The 25,764-nt window shown below is 43.1% G+C and overlaps 1 protein-coding gene across 2 annotated transcripts in view; it reads left to right on the plus strand.

Annotated features, from left to right (window-relative positions):
• opcml (opioid binding protein/cell adhesion molecule-like) overlaps positions 1-25,764 on the plus strand; it is a 257,691-nt gene that overhangs the window by 211,618 nt on the left and 20,309 nt on the right. For both annotated transcript variants that reach the window (XM_035626940.2, XM_047330590.1), the window contains one exon: positions 2,473-2,598. In XM_035626940.2, coding sequence (XP_035482833.2) covers positions 2,473-2,598 — 126 coding nt within the window. The remainder of the gene's footprint in view (positions 1-2,472; positions 2,599-25,764) is intronic.

Genomic DNA, 25,764 nt, shown 5'->3' on the forward strand with positions numbered 1-25,764 from the left:
CGGGGGTTTATGAATGTGACAGACAAAGCGCGGTAAACAGCAGCGCTGTATGAATGTGTGTGAATGTGACTTGTACTGTAAAGCGCTTTGAGTTTTCGACAAGACCCCGAAAAGCCGTATAAATGTCGTCCATTTCTCATTTGAATAAGGGGAGACTGAAATTGAAAGTCGCACGAAATGTAATCCCCATGCTAGTGATGTCCTCGTGTGAAGAGGGGTGGGGCGATGTGTGGTACAGGAAGCCACGTCACTGGTGGTGGAGGTGTGATGGGATATAGACTGTAGACTAAGATGTGAATGTGCTGAAGTGAGAGGAGAACAGATTTAAAGTCAGGGATGTCCCGATCTGATGTCAGCGGTCGGTATCGGGGACGATCGAGGCATTTTTTAACTGATCGGGATTGGCCTCATTGAGCCCATAGCTAGGCCCGACCCTTTGTTCCATGTCAGCTGCAAGCAGGTCTGAGCCCGAAGCACGTGACCCTCACGTTAATCACCACACAGTTGAGTTGGTCTTAACATCATATTTATACAACTGTTTGCATTTGGAATTAGCCATGGTACATGTCTCCCAACCGCGTTATATACTCGCGAGGTGCGTTCAAGGACATCCATATATCTCACTACAGTGACAATGGCGTTTATTTAGTTTCAAAACTCGCGCAGATCAACACCTTGAGTGTAAATCACTCATACTTGCGAGGGGCATTTCTGCTCTGCGCTTGGGGGGCTGATAGGACAATATAGACTCAATGCATAAGCTTATTTTTTTTTACGAATGGAAACTGATGCTGACTCAGATCCGGATCGGCGGCAAAACAACTTGTTCGGAACATCCCTAATTTAAAGTCTAAAAATATGATTGGCTTATTGAGATTGTGGTCTCTGATTGGATCACTGAACAAACCCCCAGTCAACCGATTAGAAGAGAGAGAGAGAGATGTGAATAATGAGATGTAAAGCTTCTTTAGAACATGATATATTTTTATGGTTATTTCTAGCACCATGTTCCCGTGGTTGCCGAGGAAGTTTTATGTGTCAAAGGAAACACAAGCCAGCCGGCATTAAAGGAGTATGATATTAATTGGCTCAACTCAGCATTGGTCTTTGTAATTATATGGAATAAATGTTGCATGTAATTGTCTTTCACATAATACTAATCATAATGTCATCGGTTGTGTTGATGTTATCCAGTTTTGTGAATGGGTGCATCCATAATGTGTTAAAGAGACATGGGGCGAACACCACAAGAAATTACTTAAACGTAGATTACATGCTTTATTTAATATGAAATTGAAAACAGAGGCGACAGTGTTGTGGGTAGTTGTTATTACTTTAACTGAATCATTTTAGTAAGTGAAATACTGGTGCCATGTTAACAGCAAGTTTATGTGTGCTACTTAAACAGCCAGGCTTTGGGAGAACATGGTAATTAAACCAATAAATCCAAAAGTCAATTGGACGCGGAGGAGCACATCCGCTGACACAGACCACACGTGATGACCATTACTTTTATTTATAATCAAAATTTGAAAAAAACATTTTTCCACTTTATTTTTTGATGTATTATTTACATAGTGTTTTTGGTGTGCATGTTTTACCATTAACGAGTTCAATGATTTCAAAGCAGACTAATTAATTGATATTTGTCCAGTTGACATGCAGGGATTGAGCAGCGGCTTATTGATCGCACAGGGAACCATGGCAACTGCTCTGACGTTTACATAGGAGAAAAGAAATCGAGTCCCACTGATGACACCAATGAAACCAATATGACATTATTATTTTTATTATTTGTCATTTATTATGGAAAACAGGAGTTGCAATAAACTTACGCACTCAGCTGTATTCACTGAGCTGACCCTTTATACTGTAAGTCCAGAATTAAAATACCCTAAAAACCATTAAAATGTAACATTCAGGGACACTGAAACAACAGCATCAAATTGAGAAATTGAACAAAATGTACAAAAGGGAATATTCTGACTTTTCCTCAATCTAAGTCAAAAGTCCTCTTCTGTAAACTCCCTGTCTCTTGCTATTAAAGTTCAAGTTGCCAAGACGTGAGTAAAGTTACAGTGAGGGGGAAAACTTTTGACCTTTGATTTGAGGCTGCAATCTCACTGGGTATTCTTAATAAAGAACACACACACACACACACACAGATTGCACTGGTCCAGTCCAACAGATGAAATCATGTCTTACTCCGAATCAGTCTGATGCTTGTCTAATGAGCAGTTTGGCAAAGATGCACGAAGAAGAAGAGAATCAATCATGTATAACGCCACAGCGAGCCAGAGGATTGTCAAATTTGTCAGCTAATTTCATACTAATTGAGTCCCCAACCCGGGGGTTATTTTTAACCTCATCACTGTTCTGATCACGTGGAGCAGCGAGCCCCCCTTTTGCTCACGTGTCATTAATTAAGCTCAGAAGCATCAATCATGATTCTCTCCCTCTCTCTCCCCCCAGTACCCGCCAGGATCACCAACATATCAAAGGACATCACAGTGAACGAGGGCAGCAACATTAATCTCATGTGTCTGGCGGTGGGTCGACCCGAGGCCACCATCGTATGGAAGCACCACTCACCGAGAGGTAAGCCTCAGGGATTTTCTTTTTTTAAATTTAATTGTCTTGAATTTGGCCTTCATGTCAAATGCTCTGTATTGGAATGTCTCTTCTACAGGTAGAAAAATGTGGGGTGTACACTTTCCATGTGGGAATAGTGAGAGGAAGGGGGGATGTTGGGTTTATAAATTACAATTGCTGGTTAATATTTGGAGCCGCAGATTCCCAAAGTCAACAAGTCTGGAATTAGTGGCCGTTGGGAAAGTAACAGATTCTGATCTTAGAACAATATAAATATATTCCAATTCTTGGCAGATTACCATGCTGTTTTTGCTCTGCTCTGTCATCCATCCAATAATCCTTGGACCAACCATTCTTTAACTGTCACAAGCGTGTCAGGCTGAGCCGTGGGATCCCCCGGTGACTGAACCACCCCCTCCTACACGTCGACATTTCCACACGACACACACCTCACATGAGTACTCGCCCTGTGCGCACAACAGACAGTTTCCTCCAGCGAGATATGAATCTGCAGCGTTTGTTTTAAAGGGATAGTTCAGTGATTTTGAAGTGGGGTTGTACGAGTTACTTGTGCATAGTTAATATGTGACCAGCAATGTAATTTAACAGAGTTTGGAGGAGAAGTGGAAGTAGCGTAAGTCTGAGTCCCACTCTTGCAGTGGGAACCACCGAAAAATATATTTTTCGCCACATTTAAAAGCCTTTCCTAAAAAATATGAATATATAATTTATGAATAAATATATCCGTTCAATTGTACGTTAAAGTAAGTATTTTTTTCACTGCTTCAGTTTGCCACCAGACAAACGTTTAAGTTAGCACTTTTTTATCAAGCGTACTTCGGCCATGTTTTACTGCGCCAACTCACGCTGGTGCAGTATCACTCCTCAAATCAGCTGTTCGGCTCAAAGTTAAAGTAGGCCTTTAAAAATGTGGCGAAAAAATATTTATTTCCGTCGTCCCCTCTGCAACGGTGTGGATGTGACTTTTGCTTCTACCGCTTCTCCTCCAAACTCCGTTGAATCACATCGCTGATCACCATCTCCATAAGGTGACATATTAACTATGCATAACTAACTCATACAACCCCACTTCAAAATCACTGAACTATCCCTTTAACATAGGCATGAGGAAGATTTACAATGAATGATGCCAGGCTTTAATCTGTTGACTGAGGCCTCGTTTTCATTTGAACTTGGTGGAATTGTGGGGTCGAAGCTGCGCAATCTGCGGCCTGACAGGACACAAGTCCAGTCAACTATGATTTAGGCGTGAGGCCCCAGCTGGTTTGGGCCGGTTCTGTCGTGTTGGCGCCTCGCATCCTGAAGAGGAGCCAAGAAGCTCTGCACGTGTGTGTGCGCGCATGTTCTAATTGTGTCGGCACTGCGCTTCCCACGGAAAGAATTGAGCGGCGTGAGTCATGCGCGGCTTCTCTATAGGCTCAGATGTTCAGGACCATGACAGGAATGCTTGCAGCTGTTCCCCCCTCCCTCCGAATTGCCGAGCGCCAGCCCTGCGCCACCTCGGCCATCTCTTCATTTATTGGTTCCCAAATATTTACTCCAAAATATCATCATCTCCTCAAATAGCCATTTCTTTGAAGTGCATTATAATTACATTTAACAAAGAACAACTTTAATGACCATTGGCCAGATGGTGCTGTTAACACGGGCTGTTACACCCCTCCGGGGTCTGCGCCCACTTAGATCTGGCAATTCTTTATCACTTACAAAGCAAATATTACCTCTTTAACATCCTAAAAGGGGTGATATTGTTAAATTTCTGGCCAATACGAGCTCGTGCAAACCGTACCAGAGACATGTCCCTGTTGCAATTAGTGTTGTGACAATACAGTCTGATAAAAGTCAGATTACATCACGCTGATATCCCTTTGTTCAGCTTCAATCGGAATTTATTCTCAAAGTCACAGAGTAAGAAAGGGGAGAAAAGGAACTCGAGGACAGACGTTGGGAAGATAAAAGGAGAGAAACAAACTGAATAATTTCATTTTAGACACTGGCAACATGTTTTGTTGAGAGGCGAAAAAACATTGAAGATATGCCAGTGGGTTGCCACGTGGTTTGAGACTGCTCCTGTTGCAGAAAGAAAGGACTTCCAAACGTATACTGTCGCACACAAGAGGAGTGGCAAACGAAGCAACAGAATCACTCTTCAAAAGTATTATACGGGCGTCCAGAGCCAGAGAGCCCGATATGCCGCATTTGTGTTTGTGTTATTATCAACAGGAAAGATACTGGGTTATCAAACTTGACATTTCTCTGAGTTTCACTAATGAAAGGGCTAGATGTTTTTGGGCAGCCAAAGAAAATTGTCACCGTGAGACAAAATCTTAAATGTTTTATTTTCCCCCACAGAGTGGCATTTCCCCTTGCCAGTTCCTCACGGTTGCTTTTCATGTCTGTCACCCGCGATAATGGACTGTTCCCTCGGAGGATAGTGTTTGTGTCTGTTAGTACAGCAACTGAAGTGAGCAGCTTTCTCCCCGAGTTAAAGCACATTTTCGGAGAGATTTCAAATTGGCTGTGTAGCCTGCCTCGGCATTTGATTCTTGTTTTGTTTTTTGTGTGTGTGTGTGTGTGTCTATTTGTTTTTTCCAGGGCGCATCATTTAAACCTCCCACACTGCACATGGTGTCGGGAACTCGAGCAAAGGCACCGAAATGCGAAATGTGACAAGTGACACGAGGAAACATGGATGAAATGTGGATAATAAAAACCCATGTGAACGACATACGGCGGAACCACCTAATTTGTGCCCGCATTTAATTAATGAAATGTAAACTGAGGAGTTGTCAGATTCCCTCGCAGTAAATACATCCCGTCGCCATCTCGCTGTTGAATGATGGGAGACGCCGAAGCCTCCACAGTCTGTGCCAATAAATCGTCCATCAGGGAGGGTGACAGAAGTAGGAGCTGTGCAGAGAGCAGCAGCCCGTAAATGAACAGCCTCTGTGGTCGTTTGCCTAATATATGTACCCTGTCAATTGAAGCCTCACCTTTATTTTGTGCACTGCAAGACTCCGTCCCCATTTCAAGTCAATGGGGACTACATCAATTACTCAGCAGTGTCCACTGAACCCCTGGCTGCCGGCCACTAAAAGGACCAGAAGATGTATGGTTGGGGGAAAACAGTTTATCCAGGGGACAATGCAATATGGATCCATTGGAGCCATTAAGACTCATTAAAGCGGATGGGTTGTGAATGTACGCCCTCAAACGTGTCAGTCGGTGTCTCTCCTCTTCACATTACTGCTGCTTTCCTTCACTGGCTGTTAGTTACAGTGAGAAGTTGCCACAGTGATGCCTTCTCATACAGAAGTGTTTTTCAACGTTTTTCGGGCCACTGCCCCCCCCCCGAATCATCAAAAAAATCCCACTAACTCAAGTTTCCTTGGGAACAAAAGAGCCTTGTGAATAGAAATGATATTATACTAATGGGGATCCTTTATAAGCAAAAAAAAGCTATATTTACAGGTGTTTTTAAAAAAATGCAACCTTTAGAAGTTTGACATTCAAACTTTAATTAGGTAACAACAGCCAATCAGATGACTAGAAATTAAACAGTCAAACTTTAATTAGGTATCACAAATAGCAGCCAATCAGTAACTTCTAATTTGCGAACCCAGCAAGAAGAGATGATGAAGAATGAATGAAGTGAGCTGACAGAGAGCAGTGGACTTCACATGACAACAATGTTCAATGAAGACTTTAAAGTTCGCGACAAGACAAGGCCGCTTCATGACGCTGCAGCACTTGAGTTCATATAAAATGAAATTTGATGTCCTGCTGCCGTGAAGGCAGCATGGAGCTGCGCCACACAGAAGAGAAGAAGAGTTACGATGATACAACTCGTCCAGTTGCAGCGGCGTAAACTGGAAGGTTTTTAATGTTGCAGACCACAGTTCTATGCAAGAAGTTTAAAGTGTAAACTTGTCTTAAAACAAACGCCCAAGGGGGAGGGGGGAGTGCCCCCCCTCATCCCCTGAACGGCCCCTTGAGAAACACTGTCATACAGTATGTAGTGTCTCCACACACAAGGAATTTTACCAGGATCATATTATTGTTATTATTTATATTATTAGTTTGTATTTATTTGCCCTAGGGATAACAATGTCAGTCTGTCGGACCACCACTTGCCAGTCCAGTGTTGCTGCCTTCTAATGGGGTCATGTCTGCCGTCCATTCGAATGCCCCCATCTGGTGGTGTTCATTACCTCGCGCCGCGGAATTTTCTTGAAGCTCAGAGTTCACGAGTGGTGATGTGTTTACTGACATTTTCAGAAATGGTAGAGCCCATGGAAGTCTTCTATTTTTTTTCCCGTAGAAAGTTACCATATTGTCAGTTGTGTAGAGTTTTTCTTCAGAGTTTTATGACATGAGTAAAATGTTGATATTCCCAGCAGACTCATCTCATCTCACCATCTTCTACGGTTGCCACCCACTTAGCATTCGCTAGTTAACTTGCTAGATGTAGCTCTGTTGGGAACGTTTGCTTTCTTCTCTTGAGTTAATTCTACATAATAGGAAAATGCCAGGTGATATGCTCTCTCTAGTGGACGGAGGAGGGTTGCCATAAACCCCAATCCCACTTTTCACGAATGGTGTCACCACGGGCGTAGCACTGGGGGAAAAAGGGGTACAGAGACTGTTTATGTATAGGGTCCAGAATTTGTTGCTACACCCCTTGGTGTCGCCACCTGAGCCTTTTGTATGAATGAACAAAAACAACACAGAGAAAATGAATAACATAACAGAACAATAATTAGAACACATAACAATGAATGAACGTAAATGAGCATGTAAAACTGCATAAATGTCCAAGAACCCTCGGGCGGAAGTCCTGACTTATATCACTCTCATGAAACTTTTCATGAAAAATTCATTTTAGCAGAGTATTTTATGTTGGATGTTATGGACAGGCTCCATGAATTAGAGACAACACCAGGTTTCTGTTCCCATCTATAGATAAGACAAAAACAGAATGCATGTAGGGGAAACACTGATGTTCATCAATGATGGGATTAATTATACTTATAATAATTGATGTCCATTATCCAAGACAAACTCATTGCAGGAAGAGCTCACTGTAGGGCTGTCTGCCTGTGTGATGCCATATAAATCAACTGACATGCTGCAAAATGTTCATAACGAATGTACTGGGAAAATGTGTTCCAGAAGACATGTTTAATTTGCTCTCTCTGTTACAGTATCCACTTGTGGTAAATAAAGTGTTCAGACTGTTGTTGTTATGCTTACACTCACAGCAGATACTAATCAGGAAAGATTATCACCACAGGTCAACAGTGGATTGCAGCAGGACACCACAAGTGACTGGTGACATTTAACCAAAACCATGATGTTTATCTAACCTTCAGCACAATGCTTTTTCTTTCTTTATTTTTGCCTAAACCTTACCACACAACGGTGTCATTGTTCTGAATAATATGTTTAAATTCAAAACAACTGTAGGCAGATTCCAAATTTTGAGCCCCGACGAGAAAATTGTAAGGCAAAAAGCTCACATGACATCATCTTGGCTGATCTTATAAAAATTGTCAGCGGGGCGTGACTGACAGAAGCACAGCAGCACAGACAGATGTCAGTGTGGGATTGGTTTCCTGATGAGTGCCATTCACAGTGTTTACCAGCGGAAATGAGTGGCGTGCGATTCGCAATGATGTTTCCCTCCAGAAAGAACAATACCCCAGCATTGCCTGCTGACACAAGAAGACAAAGCATTTGTGCAGGTGATTGTCTCAAAAATGGAAGAGAAGGGATACGAGGAGGAGGAAAAAAATGACATTGCGTGACACTTCACACGTTGCGTTCCACACTAGAAAGAAAGACACACATTCTGTCTCGTTGTAGATGGGGGGGGGGGGGGGAGACAGAGGACGCAGACCCTTTTGATTGCGAGTTCCAATATTCCAACATCAATGTAGAAATACAAGCTTCTGATAAGAGCCCTGGCGATGGCAGAAGGAAGCATACACATTTCTGTACGGGGTTTTACCGACATAAAAGTTCATTTATGACACGACTCATCAAATACTATGTGGGGAACATTGGGTTCGGGGAAAAAAATCACTGTCTTTGATCATTTCTGACACGTGTGTAGCTGGCAGCAGCTCAAGATGTTACACTGTAGCATCTGTTTACAAGCCTCCAGATTGAAGGATGACCAGTCATCGTTCCATTTTATTTATTGCCAGGATATTGGAGTATTATGCAATATGCCAAAAAGACATTGACATTTATTTTTGGTATTAGAAAATGTCCAGAGCGGATCCTACGGATTGATATCAGGGCAGTCAGGCCATATATCAATAATTATTGCCTAAATAAAGCTGATCTTTATTTGATCATTTTTTTGTTTTGCTGCTCTGTGTTATATCCACCTCATCCTGAAAGCGACGCAGCGCAGCTCTGCTTCACTACGGCCTGCACCACTTTGTGAACATCGCGCTCCACATCTAAGGGAAAGTTGAAAGTTGCAACTTTGAGCTCTGACTCGGAGGTTGGCAAAAAATTGCAGCTTCTCAGTTTTAGCCAACCCTGACCAAAACTCATTACATTCAGTGTCCAAACAATTATTTGCATCATATATGTCACTGACCGTATCAATTTGATAGTTTAATAAAAGACAAGGCAGATCAGACGCAGTGACTGTCCTGCTCAAAACAATGGCTTCATTTTGACAGAGTCTTATTTCATTTGCTTTGTCTTGGCTCGATTGACTGTTGCAGTACTTGGATATAGCCAATAGCATAGAGCCCCTGGGGAACTAGCCAGCTTGTTCATGAATTTAAAGCATAATGCAGCCCTGGCAACACAAGAGATGCCCCTAAATGACCAACCATTTTTTTTTTTACTGATGTTTTTTTTTGTTTGACACTGATAGAGTCCTTTGCCTTTTCCTGTCTACTCAGCTTTTATTTGTTACCAAACTAACTGCCAGTCATTTAATGAAAGCCTTACAATGATAAATAGTGTTAAAAAACTCACTGGGGTATTTTATAACATAACAACATTTAGCTTACTGGACCAGTGGGGTAGGTGACTGTAATAAAGATTTCCATATGTTAATTACGTCCAGCTTCATTGTTATGTCAGCGCCTGGCATAATACAACATGGATAATTGTTACATTGTATTTATTTGCTGGATAAATATTTAGCGTGTAGAGGCAAACCAGTTATTATTGTAAGTTCCCTTTTTGAGGGAATATAACGTGGACATCCTGGCACTAGGCAGCACTACGAGAATGCCGGTTTACTGAAATGGTGACATTCGAGGAAAAAGCAGCTTCTCTTCCTTGATTTAGTTGTTCCTCGAGCTGCCACGACCTCATGTTTGCCAAGAAGTGACATTGGCTGTTTCCTATGCGAGAAACCTGTTTGTCCTTAAGCACTGAGCAGCAGAGGGAGGCTTTTTTTTGTTGTATTTATTGACTGTCCTGTCCAGTCACAGGTGTTGGGCTCTCAGCCCATCCGAGTGACAAGACAGCATGAGCAATGATCATACCTAAATTTCTCAGTGTGGAGGAGCTGGTGCCTTGTAGCTGAGGCCTGATAGTCAACCTTGATAGCAGCCATATTAGGCAAGTTGGGTATGAGCAATTGTTTACAGATCCATATTAAATATAGTTCCTTTAAAGATGTCTTGTCTTTGTTTTCATGAACTCAAGTGTCTGTCATGAAAACAAACAAACACAATTTGCTTTAACTGTTAATGTCTTATTTTTCATGTGTGGCTCAGGTGGTCGATGGTTCCATATCCATCTCCTACAGTCCGCATGCCAACGTGTCCTTGAGTAAGACACTTGTCCCTGAAATTGCCCCTGTATGAATGATATGTGATAGAAAAGTACTCTTTGAATGTGTGTGTGAATGGGTGAATGTGACTGTAAACTGCTTTGGGTCGTCGATAAGACTTGAAAAGCTCTATATAAATACAGTCCCTTTACCATCACCATTTGCTGGTATCGAGAAAGTCAGGTACACTCCAGAGGTAGATAGCTGACCCTCCTGTCCTAGTTTACGGCATATTGTCTGTGCAATTGCAAAATGGTAGTTGTCCATATGGCACTACACAAATATTAAATTGGTGGTGATCTTCAATTTTAGTCAAACCGCCGTCCATTGCATTGGTTGGAGTATGTGGGCGGCTGTGGAGGAGACAGGCCAGGCCGTCCACTAACAGGAATCAAACTCGATGGTTTGATCCCCGTGTCCTTGGGCAAGACACTGAACCCTAAATTGCCCCTGATGGCTGCACCGGCAGTGCGTTAATGATGTGTGATGGAAAAAAGCACTGTGAATAGAAGCGCTGTGTGAACGGGTGAATGTAATGTGTATTGTGAAGTTCTTTGACCGGTTAATAAAGCTAGAAAATCGCTGCATAATAGCAGTTCATTTTGCCATTCCATTTATTTACATACAAATTACAGTGGGTGGTCAGTCCTTCACAGCCCCATACGAGGTTAAAGCCTGTGTGAAATAGAACAATGGATTATACAAATCAGTCATGTATGGTCAAAGGAATTCTTCAAGCACTTCAGCACAGACCTATACCATCTGTAATTATCACATAATTGATTGAAGTCAAATTAATTTAGGGCTGTGACAGTAAAACAATATGTTTTTCAAGAAAGCAGATGAATAAATTTTCCAGTGGCTTCACCCGCAACATATGTTGCAGGATTTAGTTTGAGTCTCTTCACTTTGACATTGAACCAGTATCTACTTTATAGAAAGGACACCTCATAAGTTGGGTCAATGGTAAGAGTCCAACCCCAATCCACTAGACATTTTAATCACAGTGTGAATTGAACTTCCTACACTGAAGAGAATCTCAATTTAAAAGCTTGTGTTTTATTTTAATGCGTTTCCTCATTACGATGTTTTCTATAGATGTATATGCATTCTGGTCTGAGATTGAGTGAAGTCCAGCATTATGATTCAAGGGCACAGAACTTGTTTTCTGCCTTAGCACTTAGCCAGTGTTGACCCTGCTAAGTGTGCCAGGTGCAGTATACAGGCTGCTTCCGTGGTGATAGGCTCTGTAATTGTGGTGTAAACAATAAGCTGTTTGAATATGAGAAAAACATGGAATTATAGGGCATTACCACCATGCACAGGGGAATACATTATTATGAAGAGAATAGTCTTTTTAAGTTTTGGCAAGGTTTTATACTTCATCTGTGTTTAAATTGGATGAATCTTTAAAGCGAAACATAGTATCTTATAAAGCAATTCCATACAAAACAGTGTGTGTTGTACACCCTTCTTTACCCCATAAGTGGCTGGGGAGGGTTGACGTACCCTTTAGGGACAGTTAAAAAATAAGAAAACAAAGACAAAGGGCAGGATGAAAACCCAGGAGTCGACGCTTTAAATCGCACGTTGGGCTTCGCCAAAGAATCACTTGATAACAAAAGCATCTGTGGAGTTGTTGTGCTTTCTATTGGTTGCTAAGTGATGAGAGATGCAAAAATCCATAGCTTTGTATTGTATGCTGTAATGCGACAAGGTGAGGACTTGGTCACTCTGACTAAAACATTATGATACCACAATAAAACAATCCTGGTTGAAGGCGTACGATCCTTAAGTGGAACCGGTGCAGTTTGTGACCAAGGGAATCTGATCTTTTGGGTTGTAAATACATTCCGGTCTGGACTGTCTGGTGTCCATAGGTAAAGACTATATCAGATGAGTAGTTCTGTTTTTGCCTCCTTGCAACTTAAGCACCTTGCATGTTTTCTTATGGAATTTTTTGAGATTATATAAGTTACCTTAGTTGAAGCTAAGTTTAGGTCCTTTAAACCCCATGTACAGAATTTCGTATGGATGGTCCGTCAATTATGGCCTTTTCTTTGATGCCTCTGAATTGACCATACAGAGACCCGATATGAGTGTGACATTCTGGCGAGCATCACAGGCATTTAGAATCTTCTTCCATCTATCAGTATGATGCTCTAAAAGCAGTCTCAAAGGAATGAGTCTTTCGTACAGTGGCTCTAATTTCCCTGGATTCTGTCACACCTAATCTCCGCAGGTCTCTTATTTGAGGCAGTTTCTGAATTCAAGCCCTTTGCTTATCAGTAAAACGATATCAGCACTATTTATTGTTTGCTTCTAATCAAAACTGCGATCTTCGTCCTTACAAAGTGAGTCTGTGTTGAAGAACTCGGTTAGTCCAAAATGAAAAACACGGCCACTCAAGCCGACTGTGCATGAAGGGAATGGAGTTGTAATTTTCCAAATGTTCGACATTGCCATCACAATCGGATCACCAGGCACTTCCGTTTTGTGTGAATGTACCATGTAGCAGCCTTGCAGGCTCATTACCTACTTGACTTACATTGCACTATTATTAGAAAACACTCTTCTGCTCATTTTGGTTTGAAGTAGTTTTTGCATTCAGTCATGCTATACTTCTAAAATGGTTTATTCGCAACTGAATTCAGACAAAAGTTTTATGTCCAGCTAAACCATAGGTCAGCACAATATGACATTGACATGTAAAGTAGGGATCTGCTACCACAATGCATTGCTTTAAAAGAAATAAAGAAAGAATGTTAACTAACTGTGAAAAATGCAGCTACTTGAGCTTCCCTTTATATAAAACTGGGTCAAGCTAATTGGCGCCTGATTGCCACCCAATAAAGAATTCACTGGCGCAGACTCTCATCTGTGCTTCACACAACAGAGCTACATCAGTCTTGTAATGTTTTATAGAATTCTTTGCCATGCATATTCATGAGATTTTTTCACATTTTATTTTAAAGTTGGACTTCTGTGAGACATTTTTAACAAGTTTTAACCGACAAGGTGATGTTGAGTGACACTCTAAAAATGATGACTATAACTTTAACCTCAAGGCCCCTTTCATGAATGGATGCTGTATAATGTGCTCTTGTACAAAAAAAGAAAACGTGGTCCAAACTGGGTAAAAGGAAAAGGCAATTAAAGCATCAATGTAGGGTTTTTATTGGTGGCACAATTGATGTAAGAGGGCTACCAGAATACAGTGACCTTCGCACAGACACTGTTAGGAGACCAATGATGTCATCTGAAGCAAGGTAATACATCACTCATCACCGACACCGCTCGGCTTGAGAGGTGGCTATACAGACTTAGGGGTTGTGTCCTTCGTGGAGCGCAGTAGTTGTTACTTTTACTTTTTGTGCATGGATTCACGACAGTCACGATAGATTCCAATTGTAAGTTAACAACATAAATGACAACATATGGATGACAGCTTTTGAAACTACCCACTTCTTCCCTGTCCATTGCAATGCTCACATGTTCCAAACACTTGTGTTGTTTCTTAAAACAACACACCTTTCTCAGTCCTTCAACGTGACTCAAGATGCATTTCTCTACAAACAGTATGTCACAGCACTTGCTCAGAACCCCACTACCCCAGCTCACTCATCGGTAGGCCTCACGAATACAACACTGCGTCGTCTCGGTGGGCTGAATTCCTGTTCTAGTGGGCTGGCTGACTCTTAGGCACAGACTTGTGCAACGTCTACAGGGTAGACACAAGACAACAATTGCTCCCGACCGATGAACCGATTGGACCAGGGTTAGAGGAGGGAGGAGCCCAGCAGAGCTGCAGACATGATGCACTTTGAGTTCACACAAAACATTGTTGTGAGTAATTTGTACATGTGTTCACGTTTTGATTCCTTACAGTACTTTTGAATTTCAGTTTACGTGCAAATATACGGTATGTCTCTGTATTTAAGGTGTTAGTGATGAGCTCTAGCAGGAAAACATTAGCAACTAAAAGAGAGAGTTAAAGAAATGTTCATAGCTTGAAACTGTGACCTGTAGATAATACAAGGTGTATCTGTGCTGTGTAAAAACAGGGGACACTGCAAGAGGATAGTTAACTTCGTTGAGCAGTGTTAAAGCTGTCAGCCTGAGGAGAGTCAGCGATGTTGGCTCAAAAGATAACCTTGTCGGCTTCCCCCTGAAAGTACAGATATGCAGGTGTTGTGGATCCCCCCCAGCCCCAATGTGACGAACCCAACTCCACTACCACATCTCTCATTTTGACGGACCACCAAACATCAAATCCATAGTCCTTTACCAGAAACTGGAGACATCTGTTCATAATATACTTTATTATTCCATTTTCTTCCAAATCCAAATGAGTAAATATAGCTTCAGCTATGTAGCTGGAGGTGCCAGTCCAGAAAACACTGACTGACCATCCACTTTGTGCTTTGACTGGAGGATTATTTGGTGCCATAAGAAGAACCATAGTCCACATCATGCCCAAGCAGGCCTCACCATTATGAGAAGAAACTACCCAACTAGTATATGGACTTTTCAAATGGTGGCATCAGGTAAATAACCTTGCTGCAGACACATAGTCCCCAGAGAATATTTCCATGACAGACAGCTCTGGTTGATGTCAACGCTGTGGCACGTTCTCTGGTCTGATTTCAATGTGTTAACGTGTCCTTGAATTATATACTTCTGCTTCTACCAACATATTTCAGTTCTCATTTGCTTGCTTCCTACTCAAGGAGACCACATTTTAGGGTACAATGCAGGAGCTGATGCAGGGAATTAGAATCAGGGTGTTTAGGGCCGGGGTGCGTTTCGGACCAGGCAGGCAGACACAGGTTGAGGGATGTAAGGAAGAAAAGGCTCTATTGAAATTGTGCAAAACACAGAGCAGAGGCCAGCAGTCAGGCGGTGACACGCGATGGCTGTTGCTCTGAGACACAGGTGGCACGGGCCGTACGGTGAGCGTGGCGTGGAGCGAGGCAGCACAAGGGGGAAGCCAGCTGACAATCGGCTGGCTCGGAGAGTGAAGACGTGCAGATCACGGCTGGATGCGATCCAGGTCTCTGCGTGTGGGGAAGAAAACTTGGAGTTAGGTCCGAGGCACAAAAAGTCACAAGAACTACTGAATATGAAATTGAGGGCCCGACGATCTCGTTAACGTGTAACTGATATAATAATCTGACGACGTGTCTCCGTCAAGTCCACGTCTAAATCCTGCCAGGGATCCCACCAGCATCACAGCCCAGCCCTGACACAGGGTCCCCTTTTGGAGGAATGTCCTACTCCCCAACTTCACGCCACCGTCCGCAATGCACACATGTTGACAAATGCATGATCTTCCCTCAGTGAGCAGTCTTTGTGCAACACCAGATTCTCCCTTTGCGCTCTGGACAGCCTCAGTTCTTGTTTTCATGGATTCTACTAGATGCTGGAAACTATTCTCTGAAATTCTGCTTCATGGCGAGTCAGAAAGTTCACTGAACTCCCCGCCATGGTCATAAAAGCAGTTAGAGACGACTTTTACTTTGTGACATGGAGCATTATCCTGCTGGAAGTACAGCCATTAGAAGATGGTGAACTGTGGCCACAAAGGGATGGCAATGGTCAGCGGCAGCACTCGGATAGACTGTGGCATTAAACCATAATTGGTTGGTACAGTATTAAGGGGCCAAAGTGTTTCATGAAAACTCCCCACGTCATTACACCACCAGCAGCAGGTTGGCTCCATTACTCCAGATTCCGAGCCGACCATCTGCAGCCCGAGCGGAAATTCAAAATAATCAGGCGACCGCCTCCAATTTTCACTCTCGAACTGTCCAGCGTCCGTGTTCACCGCAGCCCCCCATTTCTTTCCCTGGCTGACGGGAGTGAAACCGAGCTGTGTGTCAAAGGAGATTTCATAAATATCACGTTATCCCCCTTGTTTTGTTTGATTTGGACATTAACTGAAGCTCCTGACCGGCGTGATGTAAGTGGGATTTACATACTCTGCACTGCACACGCTCCTGTGTGTTACTGTCCCGCAGCACCTGCGATTAAGTGTTCAATAACAAGGCAAACACAATGTGGGTTGTGACCCATCTTGAGTGCTGAGGGAATGCTTTTTTTTTTTTTTTCAAAATTCAGTCTTTAGTTTAGACACCAGTGGCTCTGTGGCAGACAGCATCCAGAGCATTAATATTTATACAGCATCTCTTAGAGCCCAAGAGGGAGTGCAAATGAATTTCCCTTTAAAACACTTTTTTTTAGAACAAGTGGCTGTAAATTAACTGATTGTTAGTCATTTCCGGTCCACACAGTTAAAAACCTGCAGTAGCAATCTGCGGTTAGCATGCAGAAGAATGTCATGTCTGTAGAGGGAATCGCTACAGCAGTGTAAGCCAATTACTATAAATCGGACAGGGTCCAAGCCTTGAGAATATGTCTGGAGATGCGGATTGTTAGCCAGTCAGGCCAAAGCACAGTGGTAGCTAGTTAAAATGAAGCATGTAACATTAAAACAAGCATTTCCCAATAACCTGTGCCGTGGCCTGTGTGCTTTTGGGAAGTCTCCAAGCAAGCTTTCTTTTCAAATGCATTGGCCAAATGCACTTCTGAAATCACAGCGTGGGAGTGTGGGGTGTTGTTTGGCTGTTCAAGGTGGCAAAGTAGTATGCGGTTGTTGGAGCACGGGGTGCTGATGTAGCTGTGTGTGTGTGTGTGTGTGTGTGTGTGTGTGTGTGTGCGTGTGCTCTGCAGCGGACCTGGAGGGCCCACTCAAACTTTCAGTTTCACCCCACCACCCACACATGGTGCAAAAGGCTGTGAGAAAGAAGTGCCAAGCATTCAGCAAAAAAAGAGAAAAAAGTCGACAGAGTTGGTACAAAAGGGAGAGCTTCTGAGAGCAGCGAGTGAGCGAGCCCGAGATAGAAAGAAAAGAAAAAAAGAAACATGTAGAGGAGGAACACAGGGGGCGCAGGGGGCTAAAAGAAAGATTAGTGCGCCGAGGAGCTCCCAATTTGGTTCTAGCGGCGTCTCGTCCGGAGCGTTTTGCAGGTAAAAGCCATCAGAGAGCCTCAGACGGACGGACTGTTATGAGCGAACGGCGTCTGCTCTCCTGTTTCCGATACACGTCATTAATCATGGAACCAATGCAAGTGATTCCCCCTCAAAACAAATCCATTAATAACACATAGTAGGTGGACATTTGCGCTCACAGCTGTTTCCCTTTTTGAGGTTGGTGGAGGGGAGGGAGGGATTGTGTTCGCACTTCGTCTTATCTTCTGACTGTGGGTTAGGAGGAATGATGTTCCCCTATTAATTGCTATATATCAACATAATGAGCCGCTGCGATACCTGTGTTGCAGGGGGCTTTTTTATTCAGTGGGAGGGACCGGCTTTGATTCATTCGAACAAGATGCTCGCTTGTCTGAAAGGTCTTTTCGATGAGAGGGTTTAGCAGCTGCAGCTTTGCACTGTGCTCGTTGGAGCACCTGTATTATCAATGGAAATTCAAGGTGCGTTTTCGTTTGCGAACCGTGCTGCGAAGAGACTTTTAAGATTGTAAATCAATCTGTGCAGAATCTAATGCTAAATAAGAAAGTCGCTGTGGCAATTGGTCTGTGAAACTGACACCGAGGCAGTAAGTTTCAACATGATTGTAAAGAAAACTCTTGAGACACTCGATCCCTTTAATATTTGCCTTCACAGTATAGTGACCTGCCAATATTTTTCATCCTCCACTGGGAAATGTCGTGCCATTGATACCGGTGAAGGTTCTCCTCTCGTGCTTACCGAACTGTACCCAGGTAGAGGTTACAAGTCGTTTGGCATGAAGGACCCACCTAAACCTGCTGTGTTGCTGGTGGTTTATTTTGTTGCTCTTAGGATTCTCCACCATTTTAGAACTCTGCTCGCCCTTACAGAAACTTCTTTCACTCCACTAAATTCTGGTGAGACGTGCGACATGCACATTTTTTTTTCTGTTTCTTTTAATCAGAAAAGAGTTTGGTCTTTAATCCAGGGAGAGATCAGCTAATTAATCTTCATGACACCAGGCCGTACTGTACTTTAACTGAAACAAGAAATATCCCCATGCAAACCCACTGATGAGAGAAAAGGAGCTCATTGTGTGAGAGGGACTTAGCAGATTGGCATTGAACATTCATCATCTAACTGACAGTGACATTCAGCTTTTAACCTTGAGCACGGAAATTCTCTGCAGCAATTTTACTTTCTTTTTAGTCATTCATAACTGTTTGAAGGCAGATGTTCTCTTCAGAAGGGACAATAGATGATGAGGAGTGACGGGAACCGCCCAGACGCTCTGACACTATGTCCTCACAGAGGGTTTTAGCATGAGCCCGTTGGCATAGGGTCAGTAACTGTACGCTGGTGTGTGTGTCTAGCGTACAGTTCAGGTACAGTACTGAATGTTGGCCACCTGCAGAGCCCACCACACAATCACTGTGTCCAGAAACATAAATAGACTTATAATAGACTTAGAGAGTAAAAATAAATGTATAGCGTGAGTATAATGTCAGTCGTTATGCAGCCTTAGTAAACTGCATTTATTGGCTGAAGTAGTGGCACCTCAGTCGTAATACGACGTAAAAAGCTTTCTGTGTAGACAAAGTAAACCCTTAAAAAATTTAAATTAAAATGAAAAAAGTTGAAAAGTCAAAAAAATTACTTAATAAGTACTTAAGCACTTTTAGTTTTATAAATACAAGTATTTCTCCAAATCCCGTCTATGATTTTAAGGTGACATTATGCAAAAAAAAAAAATCAGCGATTGTGCACATAAATGTGTGTATCTGTGGAGCCTGCCGGCCCACAAACTGTGAAAAAAGACCACCCTGTGTCCTGAAGCTCTGAACAACTGGTTCAGATTTCTCTCCCACTGTGATGTCACAGCTGGACTCTTTTGGGGGTAACCCCGCCTGCAATCTGAGAATGTCCACTTCTCTGGTGAAGGGGCGTGACATTTCCTATGCATTTTAAAATCCGTTGACCAATCACAACAGACTGGGGTTTATCGGGAGGGCGGGGCTAATATAAATCCAGGCGTTTTAGACAGAGGGTGAAAAGAAAAGCTGCAGGAATGGGCACTATGAGAACACTGATGCCTTTTCTGAACATTAGAAGATTCTGTAAACCTTTTCAAATGGTAACACAAATTAAAATATCAACCAGAATATGAGCATAACATGTCTCCTTAAAGTGCAGCCTATGGTACGTAGTGTCATGATACAAACCTGTAAAAAGAAATGAGCCTATAGGTTTTATTGTTAGGTGACCTCTATCAGCTGTAGTACATGTGAGGAAGTCATGTGACACTGTATATACAGAAGGGTCCTAATGTCTGAGACCACGTTACTATTTACCTGATTATAATATATGTATATCTACAAATATAAGGGTGTCAAGCTTTTCTACTCTAATCGGCCACTCCACTCACACTTTACAGAACAAGTCACATCCACCCATTCTCACACACATTCATACAGTGCTTCGATACACAGCGCTTTTTCAATCTTACACCATCCGCCACTGGAGGAGCCAGGGATCAAACCACTGACCTTCTGGTTAGTGGATGATCCGCTCGCCCGGCAGTTTGTTGCTGGAATCCTAATCTGAGAACCTTAAATCCATCCCAGTCTCAGTGTTAGCAGGCACAGTCCGTGCTGCCATCCACACGTAGAAGAACACGGCTCACAGTCACGAAGTGAAGTGGAGTTTCGAAGTTGTGGAACTGGATAATTTGGCAGGAAACGCGTTTGCGCACATTGTTCTGGTAATGGACCACAGATGCCTGCACCTGGATGCAGAAGGTAAGGTTGAACGCTGAGGAAACTTGGGCCACACCTTGTAGGAACTTTAACTGGTCCCAGATGCAGAAGCAGGTGTTTTTAACAGATCTAATAAATAATGCAGCGGCTCCTCGGAGGATCCTCTCCGAGCCCAGCTGGAAGACGTCTCTCCGTATTTGCGAGTAATTGTAAGTTTGGGAAAGATGATGGATTCTCTGCCTCAGCATGAGTCCATCGAGTCTTTCGCTTCTTTCTGTCGGAATCGTATGCAGCAAGCGCAGCGAGGCCATTGGCCATCTATAGTGCATGAAGTAGCTCGCCCACCTAGAATCTGGAATCAGTGCAAATGAATTATTTGAAGTTTGAATCCCAGGGCTAGGAACGACGACAACAACAACATCAACAACAACATGAAGCCCTCTGATGATTGACCTTTCTCAGCCTGAGTTAGAGCACTTGCACTTCATAACTTACACACCGAAAGGCTTTTAATTCACTCAGCGGTTTTCATTTGGGGAAAACACCTATTGATTGATCATTGTTCCCGGGGAAAGGTCATGCATTTAGAATGAATCAGACAAACGGGCAGGGGAGGTTGGGGGAATGCTCGGCGATTAAATTATGATGCGGCGGGAGGGGCGGAGCTGGGGAGGCTTCAAGTGGAATAAACAGCACATTCAGGGCGAGTCGACGCCGGCCATCATCAAAGGGGCATGGAAGAAAAAGGTAAAACGATTCTCCTGTCAGGGAAGCGGGCGCGGTGGCGTGGAGGGAGGAGGGGAGGGCCTCGTGGCTCCAGGGCTGCCGTTGTAGCTCGCTTAATAGCTCCGATAGAGAAAACAGACAAACACACACACATACTTACACGCACACGGAGCACATAGAACAAACAAGAGCCTGCACACAAAGGTACAGCAAGGAACACACAACGGGGCCGGACTGCTTTTCTCAATATGTGCTGGGCTCCCGCCAGCCCAAGGAGGACCTCTTATCATCATTTTTTTAAAGCAACTTATTGGATGTGTCGGGGAAAGTCAAACATGGGAACGGTGTGAAAGGATATTATGTTGTTGTGGACTGCGGTAGTTATGGCAACCTTTTCTGGAAATGAGAAACACAGGAGGCTGTGAGACACCGGCACTTTATTCAAATATCGCTCTTTTGAAATACGGCAAATTCTCTTGTCATATTAAGCCATACAATGGTCACTCATAAATATGATAATGACGGCACTCATAAGGCTGCCTCAAGTCACTCAGATATTAATTTACGGGCGCAATCACACCAGTATGATTGCGCCTGGTCTGTAAATTGAAACGCGTCTTTGTTATTTGTCAGAGAACGATAATTATACTCCTTTTAATATCGCCACATGCGCCGACATTGATGATGTACAGTACATGAGCTCAGGAAGTCCAAGACTGGAACTGTGGGCACTTTACCTTCTGCGGCCCTTCAACTGAAAGGAAATTTCAGTTGTCGAACCCTGCAGAGTTCAGTGGCTTGCTGAGTCATATACAGTAATGAAATACATTCCCCCCTATATGTTCAGTAATATGGTCGCACATTCAGCACTGCTGGATGAAAAAAACAAGGCAAAGCATCTTCACGTTGCACGGTGAGCTTGCGGGTGTATTTATGGAGCGCTCTGGGGTTCTCACCTTCCCCGCAACTTTTAGTTTTTCTTCCCTCGTTAATTGTCGGATTCTGTTTGAACAACCCACACGCTGGCAGAGCAAAGTCATTATTCTCGTAATTGAGGCGTTTTCTTGCCATAATTAGGGAATGGGGAAATAAAAGTTGAACCATTTATCGATAAAGAATTTTGTTATGCTCCACTGACAAAGCATAATTTTTTATTGTTTTTAATCGCCATATATCAACTCAGACTGTCCCCATTCTGTCAAGATGTGAGAAGTCAAGCCAAGCACGAGGAAGTACTTTTTTGGGGCTGAGAATTTTTATTTTTTTCCTTTTCTTTCCTTTTCTTTCCTTTTGCTTCGGGAGAATTTGGGTCACGTGCGCAGTGAGTGAGATCCCATCTTTGTGACTTAGAATTAGAGGCATCGGAATGAACCGACATGATTCATCTCTCGTTTGTTGGAGAGTTGGGTGTTTTTGATGCCAGATGGGTGGCACGTTGGGTCTGTGGTGACTGATACTGTACTTGTGTGTGCGTGTGTGTGTGTGTGTGTGTGTGTGTGTGTGTGTGTATGATGTTGTATTTCATGGCAAAATGGCTACAGTAGTGTAAGCCCATTACATTCTACTATACCTGCCCCAGAAATTCTTCCCAGCTAATGATTATTTCATGCAGGCCGTCCAGTGTTGAAAGTTAACGTGCTCAATGAAACACGTGGGGGTTGCAGTCAGCGGCTCATCTGTTGTAAAGTAAATCCACGCATTGCTGATCTGAGGCCGTCTCTCCGGGATGATTAGGCTGTTTACTTATCACACTGCCGGAGGGCCAAGTGGAGTCTGCATGTCACAACCGTGTCAGACGCCGTGATGGAGATCAATGGCGTCGGGATGATGTTAATTTATTTCCTCTAACACGACGAAGGGATGAAGTCTAAAGCAGCGCCTGGCGGCATTCTCTCCAAAAGTACTGACAATCAAAGCAGAGGGAAATACAAAGGCATGTCACACACATCTATTGTTGGTGTCAAAAACGACTAAATCCCATTTACTTTAATTGATGCTTTAATTACACGAGTGGATAAATGACAGCAAATGAGGTCTTGACTGCTGTTTATATATATATATATATATATATATTGCAGTTTCCTTCCTCCTACATTAGGATCAGGCAGAGCAGTTGATAAATGACAGTAAATGAGGTCTTGACTGCTGTTTATATGTATGTATATATATATATATATATATATATATTGCAGTTTCCTTCCTCCTACATCAGGATCAGGCAGATATTAACTTACTTTTTACCTGGATTACCCACTAATTTAATTAATGAGTGGGTGCAGTATTAGTTGAGCACAGCAGGCATAAACCCACACTTCTTGCAGATGGTATCCATGGATAAAAGCCCACTGTGATTACTTAGCAATTCACAAATAACGCCCTATCTGCTGGAAATGACGAACATCTATCGATTTGCAAAAGCAAAGGAGAAACATAATCTTGCCACGATCACGTTTTTTAAATGAAATTACCTGCCAAGTTGTGAAGTGTTCATAATGATGCCATATTTTATTTGTTTCCACTGATGGAACCTAGATCATGAAGAACGCGTTCATGTTATGATCATCTTGCTTCGCAAAGGGGTTAAGTCACCATGCTTCAATATTTATGCACTCATTCAATGTTGACTTGAAAGTAGTAATAAAGGAAAATGTTAACTTTGTTAAGTGGACATACCCCAGTCTTCTGTACTTTGTCTGACCGGAAAAAAAAATTGTCACTGAACATAATCCAATCAAGAAATAGAATTCCCTTCGAATGCATTTGGCTAGAAATAAACAAAATGTCCAGATTTAATATAAATCACAATATAATTTGACAAGTTTATGTTGACGTGAATCATGAATTGTCTTTTCAAAACCATCTGCATTTTCCCTTTTTGAAATTCGATAACATCTCAGCGCCCTCGTCAGAGGTGTTCCCCTGGTTTAGTCATTAATTCTGCATTTGAATGCCAGATCCCTGACACCGCTAACCCGAGGCTCTCGTGACAGACAGCGCCCTCAGACAGGTGCTGCTGCTGACAGCACATCTGTGGAGAGAGCTGAAGGAATGCTACATGCCGAGTGGCTGTCACGCGTCGGGCTCGCGGAGGAACGGGCGACAGTCGCTCGCCCGCGGAGGTGGACGGGCTTGTCAGAAGATCGGTTCAGAGGCCAAGTGATTAAGTGGGGCTGTTCCTCTCGGCCTGTGGACAGGGACGCTGCTGCCTCTTGGCATCACGGGGACTTTTTCATCCCAGTGATTTCTCTTCATTTAAGCTGTGTCTAAGTAACCTCTAATGGGTTATCGCGGAGCAAACAGTCTATGTCCGGTGAAGTAGTGGTGAGTGAAGCTCGTCATTGAGGCCGTGTGAAATCCATTCCTTGACGAAGAGGTTAATCTTTGGTTTGGGGGTGGAACATAATGGCGCCGTGTCCTGAGAGCAATTCATCAGCCGTCCTGCGGCAGCTTGGATAAAAAATAACTAAAATAAGAGATGCTCGCTCCCCATCCTGCAGCGCTCTGACTTGTCCCGCTCAGCTCTGCTTTCTAATCCGACCCACCTGCACAGTATTGCCTCTGGGCATATTCCCGCTCCTCTTCTCGTCGTCGGTTTTCAAAGGAGCAAAAAAAAAAAACATTAATGAACTGTTCAGCGGAGTTAGGCTCTTTGGTCCCCGAGGCAATGCCTAATGGCTTGTGATCTCTCTTGAGAGAGAGAGCTCCCCAAAACCAGCCGAAGTAAAGCCCCCCTATCAGATCATCACCGAGCCACCCTCAGCTGCCTCTCTCTCTCTGTTTTTTCTTTTTTGCATATTATAAAGCCAGTCGCACACCTGATGAAGCTTGAACGCAACGCGTATTCCCAGTTCACGTCATGTTTCCCTTCCATCTCACACGTGTAACCGCTGTCTCCACACTGGCTTTGTCAAATGCCACAGGGGCCTGCGACTGAGGGTGGCGCGCATGAGCGCCTCACTGGAGGATCGTTATTAATTATCATCAGGCGGAATTATCAGGCTGATGTAACACAGGCTTGGGAATTTCACGCCGCGCCGCCACGCTGGATTTCCGCGAGACTTTTAGTTACCTCGGCGCTCGGAGTGGATCAGGAGCGGGCAGACTTTTGACAGCATGACGATCCAAGACTGCAGCGTGAGTACAACTGCGTCGCCTCAAACAGAACATGTTTGTGGCCGTCGAGGAGGGGCCCTTGGGCCATAGCGCCCAGGACCTTTCACCTTTTATTTAATATCTTTATCATTTTATCTTTCATTTTAATTTTTTTTCCTCCGTTTACCTGCCTTTTTTGTTTCCTCATTGCAAATTTATGAGACGCACGAAAGCTATTCTTCAAGTTCCTGTTATTATTGTTGCACCCAGTGTGGGTTGAGGGTTATTGTTGCTTTTTTTTTTTCATAGTTTTTATTGTTTTTATTCAGTGAGGCACTTTGTGTTACACTGTTTGTGTGAATTGATCGATTGATTTAGTCAGCGGGTCAGCAGGACAAGACCGCCTCGGACTCTTCGTGCGCGTATGAAGTCTGGCCTATGCAGGGCAATGAGTAAAGTCAAATGAAAAGTAAAAATGTAAAAAAAAGGTTATAATAATAAAAAATCACAGACTTTTGGTCATTGCCCATCATACTGTCAAATCTTTCTCTCTTTAACCAACGCTGATGAAACAAACAGTTCCATGTACATCCATGAAACTGTATGCTTTTATTCTTCTAGTTTGTATTGACTGCTGCCGTGAACGCTGGTGTTTTTGGTGAAGTGACGTCCAATGTAACATCAGTGATTATGCTTGAATCAGAGAATAAAATGAAAACACACAGACATAGATGTGTCTTTTCGAACTCCTACCAGATA

Source organism: Scophthalmus maximus, chromosome 2 (genome assembly GCF_022379125.1).
Source record: "Scophthalmus maximus strain ysfricsl-2021 chromosome 2, ASM2237912v1, whole genome shotgun sequence".
Classification (NCBI taxonomy): Eukaryota; Metazoa; Chordata; class Actinopteri; order Pleuronectiformes; family Scophthalmidae; genus Scophthalmus; species Scophthalmus maximus.